The sequence below is a fragment of the Bradysia coprophila genome (genome assembly GCF_014529535.1).
Source record: "Bradysia coprophila strain Holo2 chromosome X unlocalized genomic scaffold, BU_Bcop_v1 contig_12, whole genome shotgun sequence".
NCBI lineage: Eukaryota > Metazoa > Arthropoda > Insecta > Diptera > Sciaridae > Bradysia > Bradysia coprophila.
The window spans coordinates 456,857-484,471 of NW_023503293.1; the positions used below are offsets into that span (position 1 = coordinate 456,857).

Below are 27,615 nucleotides of genomic sequence, written 5' to 3' on the forward strand. Positions count from 1 at the left end.
TTTGCTATCCAAATCGAATAATTTATTTAAAAATAAATTTTTCTAATAATTCACGATGTGCGGAAGTTTATTTTTTGTTTTATTTGGAGTTTTTTTTAATCTTTCTTTTGGACAGATTTGTTGGTAAATATGTCCTTTGCCAACATTAACATGCGAGGCCCAATAGCAAAACCACTAGCCACAAAACTTTACCCGTTCCAAACAGGTCCCTATTATCACGATTTTTTTTTTTACTTCAAATCAAACCAAACTAAACTGATCGATCTGAGGATTTTCAGTGAATCGTGAATCGTGATGCGAAAACAGGTATACACTTACATAGAGCGCATTTGAGCTGTTATTATTACACTTGCAGGGTTTATTCGGAGTAATTGAGCTTGTGCGTCGGCTAGTTGAAGCCGCTTTGTCGAGCTTATGCAATTGAGTGTAGCGATTTTGACAAAATGTCTTAGTTTTTTTAAGGATCAGCCGGAAATCCACTCAGGACCAGCTTCTGATATTACTAAAGCTGTAATTTTAAATGTTTCTAAGCTAATTTACGTACTTTTGACACGTTCCAGTGCCAGTGGTTACGGTTCGTTCCATTTTCTAATTTTAATGTATTTGATCTTGTAAATTAGCTTAGAAAAAATTTTGATTTATGGTACTTCGCTTTCGTCGCCAATATTCCATGTACCAAAATCACAACTTTTCGTCAGATAAATATCAAATTTAGACATCCGAATTCAAAAGAGTTGTTGTATTTGACTCACCGCGGTCCATTTAGCATATGTAACGTTTAATTTACATTTTTGCACACTTTCATCAAAATTTGTTGCGAGAATAAAGTCTCAAAATCACCTTTGACAATCAGTCACAAACTCAAAAAATATTTTTTAGACTTTTTTTGTAAAATAATCTGTGAATTCTGGAGATTGGATTACCATATGGACCCAACTTTTTATGTACACTGAGCCGACCGTAAAAAAACCATACATGTGACGAGGACCGAAAACTACGAAATTTTAAAAAATCGATCTGGTGGCAGCACAAAATTAAAGTTCGATTTTTTTTTTTACATATAATGATCAATGCAACGCCTTTGAGCTTTCACGCTAAATAAACACTGCAAATTTAAAAAAAAAATCGAATGCTCATAATGTTAGTCTATACTTGTTTTCGTATCACGATACACTGACAATCCTCAGAATCAATCATTTTAGTTTGATTTGATTTTAAATTACTGAAAATTGCGAGAATTTAACCAAACTTAGCGAAAGTTTACAGAAACTTATCGAAAATTTACCGAAATTTGCAGAAATTTGTCGAAAATCTTTTTCGGTCGTTTTTGGAAATTCATAAAATTTTTGGTAAATGTCGACAATTATCATTGTTTTCAGTAAATCAAATTCTCAATTCTCCAAGAATTTGATCAATGACTCGTACAAAGACGTCCAACGATCTACTCCCTCTACCCGCAACTCATTAAAAATAATCTGAAAATTACCCAACATAAAAGTGTCACGTAAGGAACACTAGGCAGAGTAGAAATGAGTTATTGTTTCTTCAAATTCAATGCCTTCACCGCTTTTCTTATCTCTCGATGCTATGTCTGGTTCTAATTGCATATACATACTGTATGATACACCAAATATGAACAATTACATTCAGACGGTAAACCTATTATTCAAGTCGAAGCAGCTCAGTTTGTCATAAGTGGGCTTACCCAACTTTGATGTACAAAAAATGTCCATTCATAGCACGATGTCCAAGGATAACATGTTGAAGCTCACAAAATTGGTTCACAAAAATCGTTGGCTTTAATTGTTGAAAATTTATTTCGTAAGTGCAATTGTAGACACCATTAACAGCCCACTAAATGAGCAACAGCATTCTTTTAAGTACTTTTAAAAATTTGGTGAATTTACTAAAATTTACCGAAAAAGTTTCGCCAATTTTCAGTAATTTAAGTAAATTATTCTCCCAATAAAATTCCCTGCTGTCGATCACACAAATATGCGCAATTTTCGGTAAGTACAATGGCGCGTGATATTAGCAACAGTAGAACAGTATATAGTAACCTGCACGGGTTTTTCGACTTGACTGCTTCATTTTATTGTACTTTGAACGATTTACACACGTGAGAATCAGTGGAATTGCCTCTTCATCGGCAAGATTATTTGAAGAATTATCATATTTTGAATCAATTTGAAAATTGAATTCCATTTTCAATTTTGAGTATCTAGCTGCAATAATCATTTTCCGAGTTGCCTCTAACATGGGAAAATGATGCATTAGGTAGATTACCTTCAGAAAATATGTAGTCGGGGTGCAGCAAAGGGCTCACTCACATAATAAGTAAAGTTCCTGAGTTTTTTTTATTTAATTTCTGTATGTTAGTTTTCCACTACCGATCAGTGATTGGTAATCATTCAACACAAACACCAAAACTATAAGACATTGCAAAATACCTCTGTCACTCTTGAGTTTACAAGTTGTCAATTATTCTTAAAACAAAACAAAAAATACGAATATTGTGAATAAATATTAAGCCATCACCACCGAATTCTGGACCTATGGAATACAAAATACGCCAATGCACCGTGAAGAAGAATCTGTGAAAAACGTAAATATCGAGAATTCAACGATGATAATGGAACGTGAAGAACACACCACAAACAAAAATGTAATTTGATTTTAAATAAATTTAGATTAGTAAAGAAATAAATGTTCGTTTCATTTGCAAAACCTTTTTTGGACTGAAAAAATTTCAAAATTTCTCAGCTTAATAGATGGCGTAACTTGAAACTACCCCTCAGCATGTAAAATCCATTACATAACTCGAGATAAAATTCAAAAGTCTCGTTTTGGTGGGTTTATTGACATCGGCTAAGCCTCGGATTAACAAATTCACAAGAAAACCGTCTGTTGACGAAGCGAACATTTTGAAATCACCCTTTTCCCGTACGAAAAATTTGGTTGACCTCAATAACGATGTTATGGAAGGTCAAGTAGGTCAAGGAGAATGTTGAGAATTGTGGCTCAGAAACACTCAAAGAAACCGTAATCAAGATAGCCATCGAAACAAATCGCAACACTGGCGGAATTGAGTAGAAAAATCTAACGAAAAAGGCTCAGTTACAATTGTACGATCGTTAAATAAAGGTGAATTCTCGGGACAACATCCCCAATTCTGAGTGTTTCATTATAGTGAGAGAATTCCTAACACTGTCCTTGTATCTTTTTATCCCTAGTCATATAATAGTATTTTACAAGACTAGGGACAAAACGATGAAAAGTAGAGTTTTCAAGAGAATTTTGTTGATCTAAGGCAAAGCCGAGGTCAATAAACATGCGAACACGAGACGTTTTTTTTAAATTTTTATCGATTGTTTTGTAAATAACTAATATTGGAAGTTCGTTTCGTTACTGTCTCGACCAAATCCGGGTTTGCGCATTTTCTGAGCGCAAAGCTGACTTGCTGGGAATTTTTTTTCCTGTGTGGTTCATCCCCCTCGACTTCGGCTCAAAATATAAACTTCCCACACGCCTCAACAAAATACATTCCCGCAAGACCACAATATCCAAGATCAGTTTAGAATTGCTCAACTTATCATGCCATCAAAAAACCAGCCTTTTGGGAATAACTCTCAGATCACTCCGTCAAAATCGTCCATCTATGAACTTAAACTCAGGAACTTTATTCCTCATCGATCCTCATCAAGCCTTACAGACATTTCAGTCTTTTCCGTTTTTTGCTAACTTGAAGACGTGTTTTCTGACGGAACTATGTTGGTGTTATGAGATGGTGGATTTAGCGGGATTTAGCGGATTTAGATGAAGCTCCATTAATTGCAATGACGCCAGGATTCTGATCAAACCTTTTCAACTAACAAAGTTGTAGAATCGGGATGATTGTCGGAACAGTAGATCCGGAAACACTAAAAACACTCGGACGATCTATTTGAAACTTAGCAGCGGCTGGGTAGTTCGCATACCCGAGAATAATTCAGATCAAAAGAACGCTTTGGCTTTAGAACATTTATTCTTCACATATGACTGCGACAAACCAGTTATGTGGTGTTGCAAAATAACATCAGTAAAATTATTCGGATCGCTTGAAGCAGCATTCAGTCTTCATGCGCCCACATCGCTAGTCGAAGATATAAAATATTAACAAAACAAAATTTATCAAAACGTCCAGGCTTTAAATGACGAGACTGATGGAACGGCAAATGCCCAAGACGGTAGCTTATTGAGTAATTGAGCAAAGAATGGAGTATGTTGTTGGTGATATTCCCAGAAATACGACACCAACATTACATCGACAACGGACGATCCAGTGTGCACTTTTTCGTCAATCTGTTCAATAGGAGTAACGTTAGCAAAACGAAACGTAATCCCAACGGACGACAATTTTTCTTACTTTGAATTTGAGCGTAAAATTCTTTGCATCGATATCCAATCCGCGATTGAAGGCTATCAAATACACTTTATTCCCGAGGAATGAATTTTCCGGTGGTAGTGTATCACTGATAATGTCCCAGTGTACCAATTCGACGCCCGGCTTAGGTTGCAGACCAATTGAGGTGAGTACATTACCTAAACGGGGGAAAAATTGTTATTCCCTGGCTCAGCAGATGGAAACGTTTAACATACCGGACATGGTGAAGTGTAGCTCTCGTTCATTTCCATTGACAATCTGTTTGGAATTTAGTTTCAACGATGCTTCGTCTTGAATGATTGGAGCAGGTCCAGGTACCCAGTATCCACTGAAATAACGGACAAATTTTTCTATTTATTTTTTGCTACATTTGAGTCTCTCTCAACAACATACGTTGAAAATAGATGACGCATCGAATGGAATGGTAAACCGCAAAAAACGGTTTTCGAGCAAGCAACATTGACTTCTTGCGATACGGGTATCTCCGGTGCAAATAGACTTTCCACCGTTTTTCGTGTATTACGATCAATTTGTCGGACCCAAAATCCAGAATCGGAATAGATTTCCTGTCCATTTTCACCGTACACTGTCCGAACGGTGTGCTATGGAAGCAGAACCAAAAATGTTTTCCGTTAAGCAATTTTCATCACTGAGGAGGCTATAAAGTCTAGAGTGGTCTTACCGAAATGAAATGGCGTTGTGGTGTAGGATATTTGCCGGAATCGTCAGTGTAGGGAAAACCAATATTTGTGGTGGACAGTGAAATTCGAGCCATCAAAAACATCGCAATCATCGATACAAAGATCCATTTTGTTCTGTTCAACAGTCCGATTAGAGGTACCTGTCGAATTGGTTATAGGCCGTTCATTATCACGTCTCTCATGTCTTTAATCGGCCATTTCATTAACAAAGGTACACTTACGATGAAACTAATCGAATAAATGGTAACGGCAGTACATATCGCAGCTACAGTTATCTCCGGATTTCGTTCTCCACCTGATCGTCCAATCATTGGTATGAATATGCCCGTTAACAGGTGGTAACTGTTTAAGGTCCAAAACAGAACAAACAATTGGTAGAACACATGCACATACAGCCATTTGCGTACTGAAACATTTGCGGTGATTTTCATCAGTTTTCATTTCTCGGCAGTTCTGCTATTTACTAGAACTAGTTGCAAACGAGTGCGACTAAACTTACTCGAATTCTGTACGCTTGTGACGCTGATTGTAATGTTCGACAATAGGGTAATCGCCAGTGGCACAAAAATCATGTAACCGGACCGCAAATTGAATGCCGTCAATGCTAAAAGCAACAGACTCCACATAATTGCCGTTCCAATTAATCGGGACTGAATCTGTAGACTCAAACTGATTGGCAAATTGTCGGTTTTGAATATGAATCGATGAACGAAGCAAAATGTGAGCAGGACGGGAATGACGTACAGGAATGTGGCGTAAATTTTGTGCGTATACCATGACATTGTGTGGTCGGAACTATCCAATTCGATAGCTATGCCGTAGCAGAACACAGCGGAGAATATCACAGCGATAATATTGTTGAAAAATCCGATGAACATTTGTTTTCTGATGTGGTTGGTGTGGATTGCTGGTGGTGCAAAGTATGCGTAACATTGTTAAAAACGAATCGTCACTCGACCAGTTCCAAGTGAAAGCTGGCCGAATGTCTAAATCTCTCTAAAATCAATTACCATTTGTGATCCTCTTCAAACTTAAGTACGGCAAGATAACCGAAAAGAAACCAACCAACACATTCAGGACAATTGCCACGTTTTGGCTATAGGAAATGAACACAAGTCCAAGGAAATCATAGTAGATGTTAATGCCCTTCGCATGACTCTGTAGAAAACAAACCATATTCAACATTCGTAGATCATGATCATGATTCGTTCGGTCAAACCTGAACGTCGAAGAGTTGTTCCGAATTTGCAATATTTCTGACCAATCCCAAAACATTGTCACCAGTTCGTTGCAAGCACGGCGCTGAAATGTAGTCAATGTGATCGTATTTGGTGTGATACCGGTAGCCGTTCATCGGATGAGCCAAGTCAAGGCCTGTAACCTAAATGACTCAATCGAATTCCAAATAGTGTGATGAGTTAATGTGACTAGCCTACCCGGAATGTTGCCAAAGTCTCGGAACACTCGAAAATCGGTGTCGGATGGAATGAATCCGGATTGAAAGATTTCTTCACCGACACTGTTACCGAACGGATGTGGCGCTGATCGTTTGTACATCTGTCTCAAGGAAATAGAAATAAATTGTGCAAATGTGCAATAGCCAACCGTAATTCTTACATCAACTAGCCATGAGTGGTTGGGTCCTGACTGAAACAAAATCTCTTTTCCATTGGATCCAGCCGATTCAATGTTAATGAAAGCTGCGGATTGGATTGTATTAATTAAGAAATGGTAACAGCAGCGACGGTAGTATCGTTTTTATTACCTCTAACGTTGGAAGCCCAACGATGTTGAGTTATGAAACCATGTGATGCTTGTAATGAGGTTTCTTCAGCACCGTTAAACAAAAATATTACGGAATGTTTGTTCACTTTAGACTGTTTTGAAAGGACCCGGAGTATTTCCAACATTACAACACAACTGCCAGCATCATCACTAGCTCCTGAAATATTTTTTTTTTCGAAATATTTTTTTTTTACGCTTGCACTTTAGTCATACCGGGACTTCCAGGCACAGAGTCAAAATGACAATTTAAGAGCAATGAATGATTTCCATTCCCTTCGCTCCTACCAGCCAATTTAACAACAACATTTTGTATATTCCGATAGACGCTGGTCATACCTTGAATTCAAATCAAATTGGATTTTGTCACCGCATCAGATCCCAACAATCATACCTTGAGGCTTAAAGCCCAACCAGTACGCTCCACTAACAACCTGTACGTCAGCGTGAATTTTTTGATTTTGATGAGCCCCTTGTTGGATTGAATTAATTTCGCGCTTCAAGAAATTAACGGCCAACACTTCATTCGTATAGCTTCCGCTTACACGAGGTCCCATATCATTTAGGGCTTTCAAATCTGCCCAAGCCCTTTCCGCTATGAATGCAGTCGGATTATCTTTCTGCGGACAAAATACTTTCGATTACTACAACTACTTCGCTAGTCAGTCTCGCAATATAGATCTCATACAGCGTCATCTATGGTTAGTGCGGTCGGCAAATTGAAAAGAAGATAGTGACTTGCATAACTTATGGCTAGGGCTACAGCTACCAATGCGAATGCATACCATTGAGGAAGACTATGCACATTTTTCTTATGATATCCTGAGCAACAATTTAAAAGTTTCTCCCATTAGGTCGCAAAACGTTTACGCTCATCATTACTCACCGAAATCGAAGACATTTCGTTCGTTCCTTGGAGCAGGTTTGTCTTCCTAAAAACAAAAAATAGTTGAAAACTCGTACCCTCTATTCAAATAACGCTGTGAGTTCTTTCATCCCGAACTTTCGAACTGACTTAATCCAGCTTCTTATAACTATCAGTCAACGTAAATCATTCAAGGTGCAAATCATGAAGAGAATTTAGGACGGCTGCTACAAGAATTGTTGAACGCTTACTAACGCAGCCAGCGCTTGAAATGAACTCAGACAACATGAATTGATTGTTCGACAATCAATTATTTGGAAGGGCGATTGTGGTAATCTTTAATTACATTGTTTGATAGGACAAAGTACAATAATTTAACGACAAAAAAGGCAAAAGAGTACTTTCCTCAATGTTGATTGATTGTGGTACCGCCTAATAATAGCTGCAATTAAAAAGCAACACTTTATTATCGAATTAATCTTATCAAAAGACCAGAATTATTAAGTTTAAAAGATAAGTGACGCTCATGGAATCACAAGAAATGATAATTATTCGTATCTCTACTTATCTTGACTAAAAAATAAGAATGTGCAACCCAGATGTAGTTTGTTTAATTTCTATTTTCTGAATAATTTAAAATTGAAATAAAATTTAGGTAAAGGAATAGATGAATGTTATTGGTGTTGAGTGTTAACTTAATTGAAAACACCTGTAAAAACTGGGAAATAAAATCGTCTGTAAATTAGGAAGGCAATACAGGTCGATAGTTTGAGACTCAGTCGAAATGGTCCCTAAATTAAATGTAAATTATTTACTGCCTATACCGAGGCCTAAACTGAGGACCTAGCCGGAATTTTAAGTGCCTGTTACATCTCGTAGGATTCCGACTACAGATCTTATTGATTTATTTTGCATTTGGATTTTAAAAGTTAAAGTATCGCTGTCGTCTGCTGAACAAAATTTCAACTTACAAAATAATAAAAATGAAGAGACTGAACTTACATTCCTGTTAAATATTCGTTTCATGATTTCGGCGATTAAACAACTTTTGATAAACACAAATATCCCAACCGGTTTACATTTGAAACTTTTGTATAGTCAGATGTCAAATAGAGGCACTTTTCTATTTGTTTTTGTTTCTCTGCACCACTTTACCATAAAAATTGTCGTAAAATACCATCGATTTCAGGCAATTGCTGAAGTCAATTAAAAGTTAAACAGAAAATCGTTGTTGCCGAAAACTATAACTTCAGAAAATTAAAAAACGATTCGATGTTTATGAACGACATTCAACAGGGCTGGTACAAAAATCAAAAATGTTCTAAGTTACACCCCTGTGCACTGTCCACTCGATACTAAAAACATCTGTTTTGAAATGCGACATATATACACACCCCGGCATTTACGAATATACGTTATGGATGTGATGTTATATGGAACACATCATTCACTCGATATAATGCGCTACATGGAGTGTTGTGTCAATCAGAGCAAAGAAGCGGGTAAAATTTAAAAAATGAAAAGCGCAACTCTTATTTTTGTGTGGAATTTCTAGGCTGGCTATTGTCTTACCTAGAGGCGACGAATTCCAGACAACAATAACAACATTTCGAAATATTTTCATAGATATGTAATATACCAGTATCAAAATAGTAGCAAAATATCGTTAAGAGGCCCGACCCCGATTTAAATTTTTGAAACTCGAAAACCCGAAACCCTTAGAAGGTATTGGAATCGATAGGTTCAAACGTTTACTAGGCATCAAAAGCTTCAGAGGATAGAAAACATTTACCTTCTTGGTGATTGTATAGCTTGTCCTACCCAGCCTGAAAAACAATGAAAATCGTTCAACCATATGGACGAATGCAATACATGTTGCGTTGATGAATGTTATCATCTATAATATTTTTCCTTTACTAGGGAGGGAAAATGCATACGAAATATCAAATTCCTTCCCATACTATATTTTTGGTTTACATTCTAATCAAAATAGTTTCTCACGCAGTTCAACACATTTAACTCTAAAAAACTTCATAACCATGAACTTTAGAAAACGGTTTATTTCAGAAACATATAATTTTTCACAAAAATGTATTTAAAACAATTCAAAGAGGCAATAATGCATCCAGCGTACTCGGAACGCCTCCATCAGAAATGCTTTTACTTATTTCTTTCGTTGTCCTCTTCAAACAGACTCTATTAATTTAGACTAACACTTTCACAGATCAGAATGTGAAATAAAATCTCTTCTGGATTTTTCTTCTATTACAATACATATGGATGGTGTTTTGCGATCAGTCTTAACCCTATAAAGGGTGAATGTGACACAAGTCTTTGTGTCTTAACTTTCAGATAAGATTTACTCGAGTTAAATGCAAAATAGACATAGGGCCGAGGTAGCAACCTCAGTCCAAGGACTCAAACTTAAACATTTTTCCATCAAATTCTATTCGGTGTTTGCTTATCTTTCAAATAAAACAAAATTTATCAAAATCCGACGAAATTAACTGGAGTGATATGCAAAATAGACTTAGGGCTTAGTCCATGGACCCAAATTTAAACTTTTTTCAACAACATTCTATTTGGTGTCTGTCTGCTTCGAATTCCATCAATTACACACGGAATCGTAATCCCATGAGCCCCTTTGAACTTCGTACGGGGCTAACAAAACACGCATAACTTAACATAGGGTGGGTTGGGAAATGGCGACCGCTTATATATTAATATATAAATTTTTATCCGTATGTGTGTGTGATGAAATTTTCTTGGACCTATATAACGCCGCTAAGAGTCAAGAAAATTTCAACACACACACATTGAAGCTACGGTTTTTACATTACAGAGCGTGCGAATGTCTAGTGAAGTATGAAGGAATGACGTAAGTATCTACACTCCAATCTTGCTACTCATTTGACCAGTCTATGATCCTTTGTGCTCTTAGATTAAAATGGTCTTCAGCGACAGGGTTCAGATTTATGTTGACTAGGATCAACCTAATAATTTCTAATTCATGAAAAAAGACCAAATCAGTGACCATACACGGAAAATCCGGGAATTTCGATAAAGGCTGTGTAACTTATAATATAGCTGTAGTTTTTATAATATAGCTGCATGACTTATAAAAATATAGTTACTAAACGCATATTCTGTTAATGTTGGTTATTTACGTGCAATATAAGTTACACAACTATATTATGGATTACAGAGCTACATTATGCACCGGGGACACATGTTACAGCTAGGATCTGCATATTGTGGCTGTGTACTCTATATCATAGCTGTGCAACGCATATTTGACGTATGAAAAATATAGCTGTGTGCTGCATATCAGAAAATGTATGGGACCATGAATTCAAGTTATGATTCGGACTCAATGTTAAAATATAAACAAAAACTGTTCTAAAATATCTTGGCTGATTGTAATGAAGCTTGATCATCAGGTTATAGTAATCCGTACAAACACAGACGAATGAAAATATCAGAAATTTTACTGCGTTGGAAACGAATTAATTAATTAGCAAAGTCGTAAAAATCAAACTCGTCATTTCACAGAAAAATAAAACGAATTAGCGATTCGCGTGGCTACAATTCACTTTCTTTCAGAACCTAAAACAATCCTTGTAGTGACAACTCACAAAAGTAAAATATAAAAACTATAGACTTGAATAAGGCTGTGTGCCACATTATATAGCTGTAGAATTTATATTGCCGTACCAACGCTTCGAAATAAAAACGTGTTGAAGAGCAAGCAAAGTTAGCACATCAGCAGCATAGGTGACGGTCGGATTCTCAGGTTAAGCATCAATCGGCGCGGTTAGTACTTGGATGGGTGACCGCAAAATTCATGAAAGTTTATGAAAAAAAAAAATTATTTCTCGTGATAGATTTGAAATGCGTCTCGCAGCTATAATATAAATTACACAGCTATTTTAATTACAGTCTTCGCAATATTCATTACACAGCTATATGCCAAAAAATGGGGGTGCTAAGTCCACTTGTAGCTCTCACACGTATATTGGGATATTCCGTGTAGTTTCAGTTATCACTAAGTAACAATGTTACAATATTGTTGAGCGCAATTACTATACGCTGGGCTTTTATTACCCAAGAAATTGAGAATCTGTCATTTAGATACCGTATGTTTCTGTGTGTGTTGAAATTTTCTTGGACCTATACAACGCCGCTAAGTCCAAGAAAATGTCAACGCTTTTCTGTTTGATTTCTTTTGATTGCTTGCAGAGGGGTCTGCGCAGAAACGACCGGTAATTTTTTTTTCTACAACTGATGAAGCATACTCCAACGAACCAAAAAAGCTATATTCGACGACCCCTTGGATATCAATTGATCGACGTTTTCGCAAAGTGGCTCTTAGTTTAAACGATAACATAATAGCGCCCATTTATTTTAGATTTAATGCCGCCACGAAAAAAGGCTGTTGACACAACCTATAACCTCTATAACAGATACAGAGTGTGAGCTGTGTGGAATGTTTGGAATTCATTGAAAACGTGGAATTCATAAGATTATGAGTTTCGAAATTTTGTGGACTGTAAAAGGTATAAAACCAAAAAATTAAATTCTTGTGTTTGCATCAGTCAAGGTTGCCTCAGAGTCGTCCGTTTTGTCTCCATTTTGCCTCTGTGTACGTGACAGTTGTCTGGTTCATTGGTAAGCTAAGGTCATGTGGATAAGGGGAAATCAAAGTGGCAGATGAAAACGGAAATATTTTGAATCAGAAAAATAAAATAATTTAAAAAAATCATAAACTGCTAACGGATTGGTAGGGGCTATTCTGACCTGACCTCTTACCCTGTGACAAATGGAATCTGAACAAGTCACTTAAATAATGAAACAGACTTGTAGACAGATCAATGTGCATTAAAAACGACATATTTTCGATGATCCACAGAGTGCAAGTGATTCACATGAAACATATTGACAAGTTGCGTAGACATGTCAAAAACTTCAAGAAGGAAATGATGAAAAAAAAAAAAATCGTATGTTGACAACGTTGATTAGATAATCCAAAGTGTGATTGTTGCGACTCATTTCGAATAAAACCTGACTTTTCCACATTTGTCATTAACACAGAAAAGTCGTTAAATTTCGAATCCATCACCAGAAAAAAGCGAACTCCCACTCACATCCACATTGTAACCAAAACTCTATATAGATTTTCGCTTGTTGTTGCTGGCTTCTTATAGGTCTTACAAATTTGTTTGTTTTTCTTTTTGTGTCACGTTTATTCATAGTTTATACAAATGATGATGAGTTTAGCAAAATATAAGGATTCCAAAAATAAAAGCAACTTTTGAATTTTGAAAAGTGATTCAATCGAAAATGGCTCATCATGGGAAAGGTGAGAGCATGGTGGAATATATAGAAGGTGCTTCTATAAAAATGCATGAATGTATGCGCATAACCGTGAAAAACATACAAAATATATTCCCACTTGACTCGGTATCTTTAACGTATACTCAGAAGTATTTTTAATTTTTCTTAAAAATGAAAATCATATTTACAAAAATAGAAATAACATTTTTGATTTAGTGTTATACCACATTCGATTTTACATTGGGATATTATGTTTATTATAACTACAGCATATTCGCAACTCGATAAAATGTCCAGCAAAAAAAGCTCAATTGAATTTTATTCTTGCATGATTCAATGAGATATTTCATTATACTTAAAGTGTAAATGTAAACACATTATACCTATCGGTCTATAAACTGTATAATGATCAGCGCAAAATACAATTTTCTTCGGTGATGAAAAGCATATGGTTCAGAGCTTATTATTACATCTATCGTAGTATTAGTTGAATTTTCTGCTAATTTTTTTTTTTTGCAAAACAAAACGATTGAAATAGTCCACCATTCGCCTATATATATTTCACGATTGACCCAAAAACAGGTAAACATTTTCATCATTCTAGCATTGGAGTTGGAAAACGCTACGCCTTATTGCAGACCGTTTTTACGTGTGATTTCTCTTGTGCTATCGAACATACTTGACTGATTTTTTGTGCAAACGCGAACGGTTAATTGAAGCGGTGTTTTAGTATATTCTGAACAGTTGAGCTCATTTGAAATCTTTTTTTCTTTCGCAAATTATAACAAAAAGTTTACTTTTCATCATGCCTGGTGGACGTCCATTGTGGCAGGTGAGTGTAGAGCAATTAAACGGAATTTCTGTTTGATTTTTTCATATTTTGTTTATCAAAGAAATGACTCAAGAACGGTTGCGATTTGAAATTTTTATTTTTAAATTTAAAAAGTCGAAAAAGAAGTTGATTCTATCATACAATCTGGTGTTTCTTTTGGATACGACGCAGTGTTTGTAAAGTGATCTTTCATTTCGTTAAAATACTAAAATTATAAGCGATGCATTATAACGGTCGGTCACTCCAAAAGTGCGTTCACAAGAAAACGTTCAATATGCTCCTTGACACAATTTTCCCAATTTGAATCTATCAACAAACAAACAACTAACTAACGAACGTATGTCTCTCTATATTAAGTATGTTTTGTGAAAAATAATGCAAAGTCAGCACTTCTTTACATTGTATTGCATTGAAAAGCATCACTGAAGCACGGCAGTATGATCAACATTCTATAAATAATCGAAAATTTTAAATAAACGGCTAATGGTTTAATTAGAAGAGAAGCAAAAAAAATTGCTGAGAAAACAAATTAAACTGAAAAACTATTTCTGGAATGGATTATGATTTCGAGTTTTCATGTTTCATCGTTTTGTAAACAATTTTTTTCTCTTCCAAAATATTCTTCTTGATCTTAACTCCTGATGCTGATGTGTCTGTTGTGTGTGGGTGGAGTGGCATTCATTCTCTTGATGATTGATATGTTCAAGGTAATGAGTCATTATTGTTTCGGTTTTTTTTTCTTGTTTAAAAAGAAAGTGTGGAAAAGCAATAAATGTCGGTGGAGGTATACCAGATTGCAAATTTTACAGACATGTAATAAAATTTGGAATTCCTGAGGTAATTCTCGATACCACAAATTAAACAGCCAACGGAGAAATATTTAATTTTATTTTTCTAAGAAAGTTGTTTGCATATTTTGGATAGATGTGCTTTCTAATTACTATTTAGATTATGGATCCCCTATATCCTTTCAATCAATTAAAAATCAATAATACTGTCTACGACCTCCATGTACATTTAAAAAATTTAGATTCCTTATGAAATAATTCATTACGTCACCACTTACCACTCAATCTGAAAGACAATCAAAATAAACGATACACTCTGTTGGTGTTCATCTACAGTCCAAAATGTGTATGCAAAACTAATGAAGTATTAGTTGCAAGATTACGTATCGGATGCAGAAATAGTTACTTGCTTACAAATAAAACAGAAATAGGAAATTCAGACAAGAATGAAGTCTTAGAGGGCATTCGAGGATTCAATCATAACTTTATAAATCACTAGATAGTTATTTGTGTTAGGTGTCTGCTTTGGGACGATTGAGTTTAGACAATTTTGCGAGTAGCAATAGTGACAAAGACGGATACAACTTTTCAGAGACTGCGAGACAAATTGTAAAACTCCTCACTTTAGGCGTGCTGGAGTGGGCAATTTAAGAAATTAAGCGATTGAGAAAGAGAGAAAAGAATGTTTTGAAAAAAAACAAAATTGTAAAATTTTCTCGCTCGCTCCGCTCGATATATTTTTTTCCTTTTCAATTGTCAATGCAACCCAGGATGCTGGAATTGATTGTCCGGCCCTGGTCGTAAGAGAAGTATTAGTCACTTTTTGGCCTTTTGAAGGTTCAGCTCTCAATTGAGTCATTTAAATAATTTCAAAGGACGATTTTCCACTATTGAGATAGTAGCTATTGAGGTAGTAGCCTGTCAGATAAGTGTGTCTATTTTGAGATTAGCTTGAACAACCTTCACCTTGTGAAGAACAGGTCCAATAATTTTTTTTTCAATAAAGCCACGAAGCAATATGTCCATTCTCAGGTGGACGATTTTCAACGATTTTTTTTTGTACACTCCAGCGTCAATTCGATTGAACGCCACGGGCACTTGCAATGTATGATTTTTCTGACTCTTTCACACACTGGCCGTTTAGATATATGTGTCTTTTTCACACTTGTGTGATGAGTTATTTCATTTAAATGTAACGTGGATGGCCAATGTATTTTTCATAGTGAACATATGAACAAATGTAAAGTGGATAGCAGCGGATTTTGCCTCGGCACTGCCTCATCAAAACGAATTTGGGCACTCTATTTACGTCACAGATAGCTTCAGTGCTCGAGAGAGCAATGCCAAATCACATCAATCACCTGTTCAATTAAAAAGAATCAGTTTATTATACGCTATGTTGATTCCCTTACACGTAATGCTCCAAATTGTATACATTATTGTTGAACTCATTAGTGCATTAAATGAACAATCGTAACTGAAGCTTCAGTTTATAAAATGATAAATAATTAAGAAAGTAAATAGATGCATATGAGGTGAATGTATTTCTGATATCTGTAACCTGTAACCTTTCACTGAGCGCACATCTTTCATTTTTCATTCAACTTAACAAGTTTATATCCAACATTTTGGACAGCGAAAAATTCATTCAGAGCAGAGGACTAATGCCATTGAAAGTAATAGTTAACTATAATTGACGAAGAATGAAAAGATCAAAAGTTTTATTGCTAATTCTGTTGAAGCGAGGCGAAGCCGAGGTTAATAAACAAAAAAAACGGGACTTTTCATTTATGTCCCGAGTTATGGAATAGAGTTTACATGCTACATGCGTCGAAAACCGTACTTTTCATGTTTCAAGTACTTCTTTCGAAGCCCTCAGCATATAATAGTATTTTACATGACTAGGGATGAAAAGATGAAAAGTAGAGTTTTCGTGTGAATTTTGTTGATTGAGGCGAAGCCGAGGTCAATAAACACACGAAAACAAGACTTTTCATTTTTATCCCGAGTTATGTAATTGATTTTACATGCTGAGAGCGTCGAAAGTAGTGCTTGAAACATGAAAAGTACGGTTTTCGACGCATATAGCATGTAAAATCCATTACTTATGTACTCAGTATAAAAATGAAAAGTCTCGTTTTCGGGTGTTTATTGGTCTCGGCAACGCCTCGGATCAACAAAATTGACACGAAAACTCTACATTTCATCTTTTTATTCCTATTCATGTAATATATTTTACACACTTGTCACGAAGAGGTCCAGGCTTGCCGAGACTGATAGTGACAAGTGTGTACTCTATTTTATCATATAAGCGAAAACGAGACAACAACATAGAACTGAAGTGTAATTTTTGATTTAAACTTCTAGTTAAGTAATTTTGACAGCCGAACACCGCGCGTATATGATAAAATACAATTACATGTCAACACTTTGTCAACACAATTACATGGTTTGATTTCCCAAACCAAGTCTTTTGTCTTCCCTAGTAATGTAATAAGTCATTTTTAACCCTAGGTAAATCAAAATCATGTAAAATGTATTGACTCCACAGCATTTCGTCGTAAATAATTTTTACTGTTAATTCTCCGCCCACGATGATCTCAACGGTGCGGTTCACCATCATTTTATTTATGAAGCAAGTCAATTTTATTTAAAAAATTATTTTATCTTCTAAATTTACATCAATTTTGCTACAGAAACTAAAAGTATAGTAATTTATCGTCTTCAACCGCACGATCTATGATTTTCCGTACAACTCCGACGGATGGGCGATATCTATTTGATATTTGAATATTTTATTAAATTAAATGGCCGAAGAGAACCGAAAATTTGATCGACCTACCTGATACAAGATATTCAGCTGGCATAAAATGGAAAATTCGATTTAATATTCCGAGAAGAATGTCTTCGATAGTTTTTGCGATAATTGGCTTTAGTGCTTCTGATACCGGCCTCCAGTTTTCGTTTAAGTATTTGTTTGTGCTTTCCTCTGAAAGATCAGAAATTTTTAGAAATGACTCGACCCCAATCCGATCAAGAAATTTGTGCGAATAACAATATCCGCTCAGGAAAAGAAAGCGATTCTATGGATACTTATTACTTAATTTAGCGGACTTTATTACCATGACAATGAACGTACCTAGAACCTTAACGCCATCAAATAAATTGTCTAAGCGTAATTTCAAACCAGTTATATTGAAGTCGACACGCGTCTCAGTGACATTATAAAAAATATGACCAAACTTCTCATACAAGTGGGTCTTGGTGTAAAGTGTAATGTCCATTCCACCTGAAAGAATAAATGTGCAATGTTAAACTAAAAATAAAACTCAGTTTAGTGTGTGACTGTGCTGCACGTTGAATTGAATTTCTTTTAAATGGGACAAGGACAGAAGTAAGACAATTTTAACTGTTGCAATTGTTGGAATTATTTTCATTCATTCCATCAGAAGAACTCAATGTTTTTCTTGCAACAAGTAACTTATTTTGGTCGAGGAATCGTTTAAATTAATTTTGACATCAATATCTTCGATAGATTGCAGAGCTGCTATTTTCTTATTTCCGATAAATTATAAAACCAGAGCCAGTACCCGATACATTTTTAAGGCCAGAACCGACCCGCTTAACAAATGATCATCTAGATTTTTGATTTTCTCCTTTTTTTGCATGTGCGTTGGAACGAAATACTAATATATATAATCTAGATTTCTATTTCATTTGTTAAGCGAGTTCCATGTGGGCTATGGTAAGCCTCTCTGGTTTTGTTGCAGCGACATCTTTCATCGAAAGAGTGAATCGTTCTCTATCAGAAGAGTTTTGATTGAATAGAGAAAAGAGAACTGACGCCGTAATCCCTCTCCTGAGGGCGTCTACTATGTAATCCAAACAAAAACATTCAACAGGTGCGAAATATCACCTCCTAACACTCTTTGTCGACCTTCGATTTTTTGCAAACAGTCAACAAGCGAATATGAAAGTAAGCAACGACAGCGGTTTTGAATAATCATGCCCAGAGCTGGTTGGGCATATAACCAACAGACATCTAGGAAATTGCACTGATGGAGCCTGGTACAGTGTAAAAAAATCTCTCAAAACATATGCAGTGCAATTTTCTGTCGGTGGATGTCAATTAATTGAATAAATGACTTCTGCAAAAATAGTTCCCCTTGCATCACTTGGCAGATTTTTTCTTTTACTTTTCCTGATAATGAAGTAGAAAAAACAGGTTTAAGCATTAAAGCGTGATACGTTTGCCGTTTCTAAAACGTTACCGTCTCCGTCTTTTTCGAAAAATCAAATTAGTGCCTTTGCACTTCCCAGAGCGGCATGAACTTCGGCCTTGTGTATACGACGTTACACCAGATTGTTTTGACCTCCTTACCAGTTTTTCAGATGAAAATGTATTCAAGTGAATAATCCATCCATAAATATGTTAAACATCCTACTAACCGCTTCTAAGACAACTTTAGAGTTAGAATTTTAAATGTCATTCTCATATCTATTCGGTTTTAATTATCAATTTTAGCTAAATAATGCTTATGTCGGTATTCGTGTTTGACTAATAACAGGCTTTGTGTTCGAACGCAAATGTGTGGTGTATATCAAAGCATTTTAATTTGTTGAAATTGAACTTTTAATAAAACTCACTGGGTTCGAACAAACATGATCCGTGGCCATTCAGAGGTATCACCAAAATTCTGCCCTTCATGTTATAGTTTCCTTCAATTCGCATTTTCGGCAAGTAGATTTTCGTTATCCAACTGTAGTCGACGGGGCTTACACTGAAATTTGAATGTGAAGACTGTGCATCAGTTTAACATATCAAAATTGTGACAATATAATTTGATGTTTTGCTGTTGAATTACATGTGTACATAGCGTGTGCAAATGATTCGACATAAAATGGTTATTGTGTCTTGATTGCACTTTAAATTGACGTAATAATTAAATTTAAAATTGATGCGTCTACGTACTCGCTTTCTATAACTTTTGTGTTAGCAAATCCTGTGACGACAGCTTTTGATAGAGATGAATTTATACTAACTGGTCCATCACCGGCGAAAATTTTTATTTTACTCAATTTCATTGGATCAATTTGAAGATTATCTAAGCCCTCGATGCCTAAATTGAATGTTTACGAAATGTAGCTGTATTTGTATATCAAGGCTCATTTTTCGAACATACCTGTTGCTAGTTTCGTGAACAGCCTTTGAATACTTTCGGTCGAACATGGTACGAAGCCCGGCTCCTTGATTTTACATGTTTTAATAAAATCGGCTGAAAATATTGGCGAAATTATTGAAATATAATAAGGAAGGGTGCAAATATTGAAATTCTTTAAGAACGTTTAGCATCCCATGCGGACAGTATATTGTACACTGTTCAAATGTTCGTGAGGTCAATAAACTCAAAAATGTGTCTTTTCATCTAATTTCGGATTTTATAGCATAGCGGGGGTGTGTACTGGGGTTGTGTGCACGATGTACATAAGGCCTCGTCTAGGGAATAAGAATTTGTAAGCAAAATTTTGAATTCTAACTTTTGTCACTGCGGTAAAAGTAGATTACGTTATTGTTTGAAATGTTTTATTTTTACAAGGCAGGCAAGAGCTGACATAACTTAATGCACAATTAAATGTTCAAAATAATTACGTCTCGATGCCTCTCACAAGTCAATAATGTATTATTACAATCTGCGGGCGTTGAACTTTGGCTCGACCTACAAACCTCCCAAACATCTAAACAACAAAATGTCCAAGCAAGACAGAAGTGTACTAATTGATGGGCCAACCAAGGCCATTGGCATTACACGAATACGAATACAAATATAAAAGTCAGCTTGACACGAAAAAAAAAATTTGCTGACAAGCGTTAAACGCATTGAATATTGAAAACGGAAAATGAGTTGCAATTCAGAAATGAGGTGGAAGCTGCAATCGGTAAAAAATGCCATATTTATTTTTATTCTAATCGTAAAATGACTTGCAACGGGGAAATGATTTGCTACTGGACAGTGATGTGAAAGTGATTTAAAACCAGAAAATCGTTTCAATTTGAGAAGTAATGTGTCATCGAGAAATATAGATTAATCGATGAAACGTTTCGGTAGCAAAGAATAAAAATAAAACTTTTCACGTCAATCCAAAACCTTAATCTTTCAGAGGCGGCAAGCATACCAGTAGTTTACTATGGAATCTTTTACTGCATTGGATCTAATTATTTTCCAGAGGTTGATTTAAAATCTTTTACTTCATTTTTTGAAATTTTTTTGCTACATGAGAACATTCTACTCAGTTCTTACAGTTTATATCGATAACAGATGATAGCCATCCGTAACAGATTACGAACAATTCGTTCCACTGAATTGCTGAAATGTACACTCTATTCACATGGCTACCTCTTTTATTATTTGGAAATCTCTTTCTACTAAATGGAAAAACTTACTTTCCTCATCGGGCACTAGACACTTTTTCATTTTTAGAAGACGCTGCTACTGTTACAACTGTTCTAACACTTGACTCCACTCACCAATATTGACTCCACTCATAAAAATGAAATGCTTTTTACGTGTTACGGCAATATAACATATCACCGCCTGAGGCTCAAAAAATCATCTTCTTTGATCGAGAACAAAATTGTTTTCATTCATTTCCCAACCAACTTAGTGTCAACTTTCAAAACCAAATGTAATTTACTGAAATTAGCATCCAAATTCTTTATCGGCTTAATACTTTACAACGTGTTTCACGTAAACTACTCATTGCTCAATAACCTGTACACACAATCACCATATCCGAAACTGAAACCAGTATATTAACAACTACGTTTTGCAAGATTTGTAAAAACTAATGACATAAATTAATACATTTGAGACACAAGTGCACTGAATTGGGAAAACATTAATTCTATTTGCAGATGCAGACCCACTTTTAGTCTGCATATTTTTCTAATTTTTAAATTTTTAACTTGACAATAACGGCAACCACATCACTATAATGCTTTGCATTATTCCGGCAAAAATGTACCTTACCTTTGGTCTTCATGTACTCATCGGCGAAAGCATATCCAATAGTTGCATATAATATAAAACTAATCGCGATTTTATTATATGTAGTCATAATTGCTGACTCTGACTATATAAATATTTCTCAAATCACTTTTAAGGAAATAAAAATTTTGATTAGTTAAATGACTTAAAAAAACGAATTTTCTATTTATTTTTTTGTTGTTGTTTAACTTTCAAGCTCACGATGTGTTGTGACGAGGCATTCTCTCTATCACTGCATTATATAATTTCTGAACTCAACAGTCAGCAGCACTTTTAAATCTGTGCAATAGTGTCTCATAATCTCCACTCTGTTGTTTATTATTGTTGCTGTTTTATTGGTTCATCTAATGTAAAGGCAAAAATGAAAATGAAAAAAAAAATTAAGTCTAATTTCTGGTTGAAAGGTAGATGTGGTATACACGTTAGAATTTCGCTGTCAGGCAATTGCATTATTAAAGCATATCAATTACATACAATCACGGACACTTCTGGGAAAGTGTCTTTACTGTTGCATGTTCTTAAGTTTTAATTACTTGTCAGCTCATGCACATTTTGTCTGAACATTTAAAAAGTAAACATTACGATTGTTACGTTGCATTACAGATGCAATGTCAAGTTCAATTAACAGAATTTTTGATTTGCGGATTTGCCTTATCTCAGGTGTGGTATAAATGCATCGCTTTTGGGGGTTATGGCATAGAACTATTACGATCGAAGCTATCTTGATTGAATAATGGTTTGGTAAGTCCAAGTAAATCAAGATCAATGTAATTTATAATTTAGCTATTTTTGCTACAAGTATTGTAAGAGGGAATTTCATCTGCGAGAAATTGTGAAAGTTTTACATAACAAGCTAGAAAAAGTTGAAAAGTAGAGTTTTCGGGTGAATTTTGTTGACCCGAGACGATGCCGAGACTTTTCACTTTTATCCCGAGGATTTTGCATGCTTCTGAAACATAAACCAATTTTCTTATTTTCCCCACTACACACCTGCGGCCACTTTCCACACTAGGGAAAACAAAAGCCTGTAAAATCACTATTGTAACAAAGCCATTGGAACTGCTGGTCATAAGATTCGTTTGTGACAGTTTGACCATCTCTGAGAAAAGTCAGCAACATTTATGCAGATCTAGGCAAGTAGTTGACTTTTCTGAGAGATAGTCGAAACTAACAATTCTAGATACAATACGAAACGCCCAAATGTAGACGATCAGCTAAGCACGCAGCCTTTCTGGAAAAAGTGAGACCATCGTTTTGTGTTCAATTGTGTTGGCCCTAAGTAAAAATAATGAATGTTTGTGGTGGTGTAACCTGCTACGAGAAAATGCAATAGTTCACTGAAATTGGATCAAATTCTGAGTTTTGTCATAGTTTTCTCACCACAAACATTTATTATTGTTACCTATTTGTGAGGCCGAAAACTCGAACACTATGCTTCTATGATTTGTCGCAAGTTGTAAATGAGTTTTTAAAAATTTTCAAAAACGATTTTTGACATCTAGGGTTGATAGCAATTTTTTGTCTCGATTCCAGTCTCGATCATTCATCCTAAAATAGCCTCAATACAAACAACAAACACTCTACGGATAATAGTGATCGAGTCAAAATGGTCCAAAATTGTGCCGTCTAAATTTGACATTTTTAGACAAAGTGATGTACGAACGATTTGTTCATTATCAAAAATAAAGGGCACCTTTCATACATCACTTTTTGATTTGACCACGGGAACCACTTGTTAAAATCAAGCAAAATTTCGACTCGGCCACTATTATCCGTAGAGTGTTTGTTGTTTGTAAATAGGCTATTTAATTCATCCATCGCACACCACTATTAGATATTTAGATTGCCAAGGTCAATAAGTACACGAAAACGATACTGTTCATCGGAGTTACGTACAATATTTTACATTCTGAGGGCACCGAAAAAAGGCATTAGGTTGCGAGCTAATGATAAGTAAGTGATCTCACTTTCCAAACGTCTTGTCCACATGGAACATTCGAATGGTTTTCGGAACAGAAACTTTAAAAAAAGTTGAAAAGTAGAATTTTCGGGTGTATTTTGTTAATCCAAGGCGAAGCCGAGGTCAATTGATACACGAAAACGAGACTTTTCACTTTTATCCCGAGTAATGTGATGTATTTTACATAGTTTTGAGCTCAATTTATTTTGTGCCACCGAGAATTGAAATACGACGGATTTCAATATCGATAACTAGATTGAAATGTCCAAAATTACAACACCCGTTTTCATGGCTTATTACAACACTCAAACCAGTGTTGAAATGAAATTCGTATGAGTTATTACAGCATTCGTTTTAAAAAAATGCAAAGCAACGTGATCGATCAAATTCGAAGAGTGATTGTTTACAATGAAAATTCTGAATTTTTGTGCATTTGTCTATTTCAATTCTCGGTTGGCACAAAGCATGATGTGTTACACGTATTGTAATGTTGATTTTTTCAGCACACGACCCAATTTTCCTTACTCGCTCCGCTCGTAAGGAAAACTTGGGTCTAGTGCTGAAAAAATCAACATTACAATACTTGTAACACAACATACTATTGTGCCACCGAGAATTGAAATACGACTCTTTTCAGCACTCATTTTAGTGTTGTAAAGTGATTTATTTCCGCACCCGTTTGATGTGATATTACAACACTCAAAGCAGTGTTGAAATGGAATTTGTATGAGTTGTTACAGCATTCGTTTGAGAAAATGCAAAGCAATGTGCTCTTGTCTATTTCAATTCTCGGTTGGCACAAAGCATGATGTGTTACACGTATTGTAATGAGATTTTTTCAGCACACGACCCAAAACTTGCTGAAAAAATCAACATTACAATACTTGTAATACAACATACCATTTCATCCGTAGGGTTGTAATAAGCAACTTTCGTCGCTAAGATTAACAAAAGGATGTGGTTGACGGTAGATTTTAGGCAATTTTGCAGGTTGTAACAAGCAAACGTGTCTAAAATCAACCGTACTTAAGAGATGCGCATACAACTTTTCATGCTGAGGGCCTAAATTACGAGAAAAATTTCGAAATTTATGCCCAAATTCTTTGTTTTGTTATGATGTATTTCGAAAACTGTAATATTAATTGAAATTTTCTTAATTTGGATTTTTTTATAGATTTGTGATCAACTTCCATAGCACAGTGGGGCTGAACAACTTTTTTTCGACAAGGCAATGTACATGAAATTTTATTCATGATTATGAAAGGACGTCACCTCACGATTACTTTAAGCCCAAATTTAAAATATTTTATCGGGAGAGTTTCCAGAAAAATTTGTTTTCTTCCATAGCTGTATCTGTATCTGTACTTCGATGAGCTCTGGTGGGCGTCTATCTTCTCGATCCAGCCTACGTTCATTATTTCGTCATAGGCTGATCTGTAACCATTCAAAATATACCAAATTTGTCATAGGTTCCTAAAAAAAATACAACTGTGGTGATACCCAATATGGAAAAATTAAAAATGTCTAATTCTATGATTTTCGTGGTATTTTCTGAACGAAATGCATATTTAATTAATAGAATTTGAAAATTACTCAAAATTACTCCGAATTTCAGCTCTTGCAATTTTTCATATAAATATTTCGAGAAAAGCGACATTGGCACATATTGGGTATCACACAGTTGTATTTTTTTAGGAACCTATGACAAATTTGGTATATTTTGAATGGTTACAGATCAGCCTATGACGAAATAATGAACGTAGGCTGGAACGAGAAGATAGACGCCCACCAGAGCTCATCGAAGTACAGATACAGATACAGCTATGGAAGAAAACAAATTTTTCTGGAAACTCTCCCGATAAAGTATTTTAAATTTGGGCTTAAAGTAATCGTGAGGTGACGTCCTTTCATAATCATGAATAAAATTTCATGTACATTGACTTGTCGAAAAAAAGTTGTTCAGCCCCACTGTGATAGATCTTACATTTTTTTTTGTGTGTCTCCAATCATCACATTATGTTGCTTAATCACTTCAAATTCATTTAAACCAACAAAGTAATACGCGTTCAAGAGTATATTTCGTTAAGCTCTTTATCTCATCATCATCTAGTTCTGTAAAATTATTAATTAATTATTTTTAACACTCAAAAGTTTGTATTGCATATTTTTGAAAAGAAAAATGTGGAAGCAAACAAGAAAGAAAAAATATCAGAAAAACTGCAATTGTTTTGTCAATTTCAAAATGAATTCATTTTAATTAATTCCAATTCTTTTATAGAGATTGAACGAAAATTCACAGTTACAGCAAAATATAATTGTGGTAATTCTCTCGTGTGTTTTGCTTTAATTACACATTAGTTGTATTAGGCCAGATTTTGAAATGCATCATCACCATTTGTGGTGAATGAACCGTACGATTTTATGAAACATTTTATTATTTTGTTGTGGATGTGGTAGTTTTTTTTTGCCAGAAATTGCACAAATTATACACAAATAAAAAGAAAAGACAGAAACCCGTCGTACACATTTACATGTGACGTGTGTTTCCCATTCCACCATGTCCTGATTGCGAGGCACCTTTGTTGTAACCCATTTGTAAATTCAATTCTCCTTCATGAGCTCGCAATTGCTCTTCGGTGAAGGTACGTTCATTCTTGTCGGCCATCTTTGGTCCTAATGCTGGTCCGGTGAATTCTGGATGTTTTTGGAGTCTATGGATGAAACGATTGAAAGTTTAGTGGCATTTCATTTTGTTTTTAAATTTCATATCATTACAATTCTTCCTAAGGAGTACAAGCACAGAGTGACTTGTGGAATATTTCTTCGCTCAAACAGATCGGCCGTTTGGAAAATTTCTTCTTCCGGAACGCCGTACTTCTTGATGGCGGCTTGGAATCTAAATGATAATTTTACTGTCAATACACGACGGAAATTGTTCGGCTGTTGTTTGATTATATTACCTTTGAACATTCTCCATCAATTGGAAATTGGTACCACGTTCTTGGATTTTCTTTACACTGCTGGTGTAAGCTTATTGGCCAATCGCACAATACGGTACCGTCGCGTAAAATGTCTTCATATTGACCAGATGGTACCTTTTCACCAATGACATCGAAAACCCATTTCAAAACTTCGGCTTCTTGTTCCTTGTTGCGTGGCTATAAAAATAAAACAAAAAGGATATCAGTTTCAGTAAATCATCGTCATTTTTAGTAAAATTGAAAATTATGGGATTGAGTTGTGACTCGTAGCCTCTACCAAAGAATGCCACAATTTTGCAATACCGTTACACCGGTTGCGGTAAAAACAAAAAAAAAAAAACTGAATTTCTGAGGAGGCAAACGGTTCACTGTGAACTCTCACTAAAAGCTAAATGAACTCCCGAAAGTTTTTCAGTTTTAGTTTTACCGAATTTCTCTCCAAGCATTTGACGACCTCACCACTTTTCGTAAATTTAATTTTTTTTAATTCCAGCAAATTTTTAGAAAATTCCTTAATTTTGTAAATTTAGAAAGATTTTTTTAAAGAATTTACTTTCTAAAAAAAAGGCTGGTCACAAAAAGCTTTGAAAACGCCGTAGTTCATGCAATTAGGGAATTAATAATGAATGTGAATTGCAGCTTTCCAGTAATAATGAAGCTAAAAATCAGTGGTCATCCATAAATATTGACCACATCCCATAATTGGGACAATATCGGAAAATTTTGACGATATTTTTAACCAGGTTCCGTACTGAATTTGAAAAAACTTTCAGCGTTGTATGAAGCAAATTTGTATAGAGCCTTCTTTACAAAAAAACCAAAAGCTTTTTGGTGTTACGCCTTGTGCACCATGAACACATGGGAATCTGAAAGATTGAAATGAAGTGGGCAAGACAGTGGGCA

General features: G+C 35.3%; 3 protein-coding genes across 3 annotated transcripts in view; all 3 read right to left on the reverse strand.

Annotated features, from left to right (window-relative positions):
• Positions 1–4,005: 4,005 nt before the first annotated feature.
• On the reverse strand, positions 4,006–8,939 carry LOC119067502 (endoplasmic reticulum metallopeptidase 1-like). The gene is made up of 17 exons (XM_037170511.1): positions 8,774–8,939; positions 7,793–7,838; positions 7,595–7,728; positions 7,301–7,526; positions 7,123–7,245; positions 6,890–7,066; positions 6,742–6,824; positions 6,561–6,681; positions 6,344–6,498; positions 6,135–6,282; positions 5,624–6,031; positions 5,346–5,530; positions 5,106–5,264; positions 4,817–5,025; positions 4,639–4,751; positions 4,406–4,581; positions 4,006–4,341 (listed from the first exon to the last, which is right to left on the reverse strand). Exons 1-17 carry the CDS (start codon positions 8,795–8,797, stop codon positions 4,171–4,173), a joined length of 2,658 nt encoding a protein of 885 aa, XP_037026406.1. The 5' UTR covers positions 8,798–8,939; the 3' UTR covers positions 4,006–4,170.
• An 8,413-nt stretch (positions 8,940–17,352) lies between these two features.
• On the reverse strand, positions 17,353–21,990 carry LOC119067503 (protein takeout-like). Its single transcript, XM_037170513.1, has 7 exons — positions 21,754–21,990; positions 19,909–20,001; positions 19,698–19,845; positions 19,373–19,506; positions 17,865–18,014; positions 17,568–17,714; positions 17,353–17,500 (listed from the first exon to the last, which is right to left on the reverse strand). Exons 1-7 carry the CDS (start codon positions 21,839–21,841, stop codon positions 17,463–17,465), a joined length of 798 nt encoding a protein of 265 aa, XP_037026408.1. The 5' UTR covers positions 21,842–21,990; the 3' UTR covers positions 17,353–17,462.
• A 3,797-nt stretch (positions 21,991–25,787) lies between these two features.
• LOC119067269 (myophilin-like) overlaps positions 25,788–27,615 on the reverse strand; it is a 24,844-nt gene continuing 23,016 nt past the window's right edge. Inside the window, 5 exon segments of the mRNA XM_037170148.1 lie at positions 25,788–26,440; positions 26,506–26,627; positions 26,692–26,752; positions 26,755–26,775; positions 26,778–26,889. Of these exon segments, the coding sequence (XP_037026043.1) occupies positions 26,259–26,440; positions 26,506–26,627; positions 26,692–26,752; positions 26,755–26,775; positions 26,778–26,889 (498 nt within the window). The 3' untranslated portion in view covers positions 25,788–26,258.

Bases quoted from the DNA above. Each gene is read 5' to 3' on its own strand.
- LOC119067503 (XM_037170513.1), bottom strand. From the start codon at position 21,841: ATGACTACATATAATAAAATCGCGATTAGTTTTATATTATATGCAACT. The intron at 19,846-19,908 runs GTATGTTCGAAA...CATTCAATTTAG, and splicing joins GTTCACGAAACTAGCAACAG to GCATCGAGGGCTTAGATAAT. The intron at 17,501-17,567 runs GTAGGTCGATCA...AATATCAAATAG, and splicing joins AGCTGAATATCTTGTATCAG to ATATCGCCCATCCGTCGGAG.
- LOC119067502 (XM_037170511.1), bottom strand. From the start codon at position 8,797: ATGAAACGAATATTTAACAGGAAT. The intron at 6,682-6,741 runs GTAAGAATTACG...TCCTTGAGACAG, and splicing joins ACCACTCATGGCTAGTTGAT to ATGTACAAACGATCAGCGCC. The intron at 6,283-6,343 runs GTTTGACCGAAC...TGTTTTCTACAG, and splicing joins AACAACTCTTCGACGTTCAG to AGTCATGCGAAGGGCATTAA.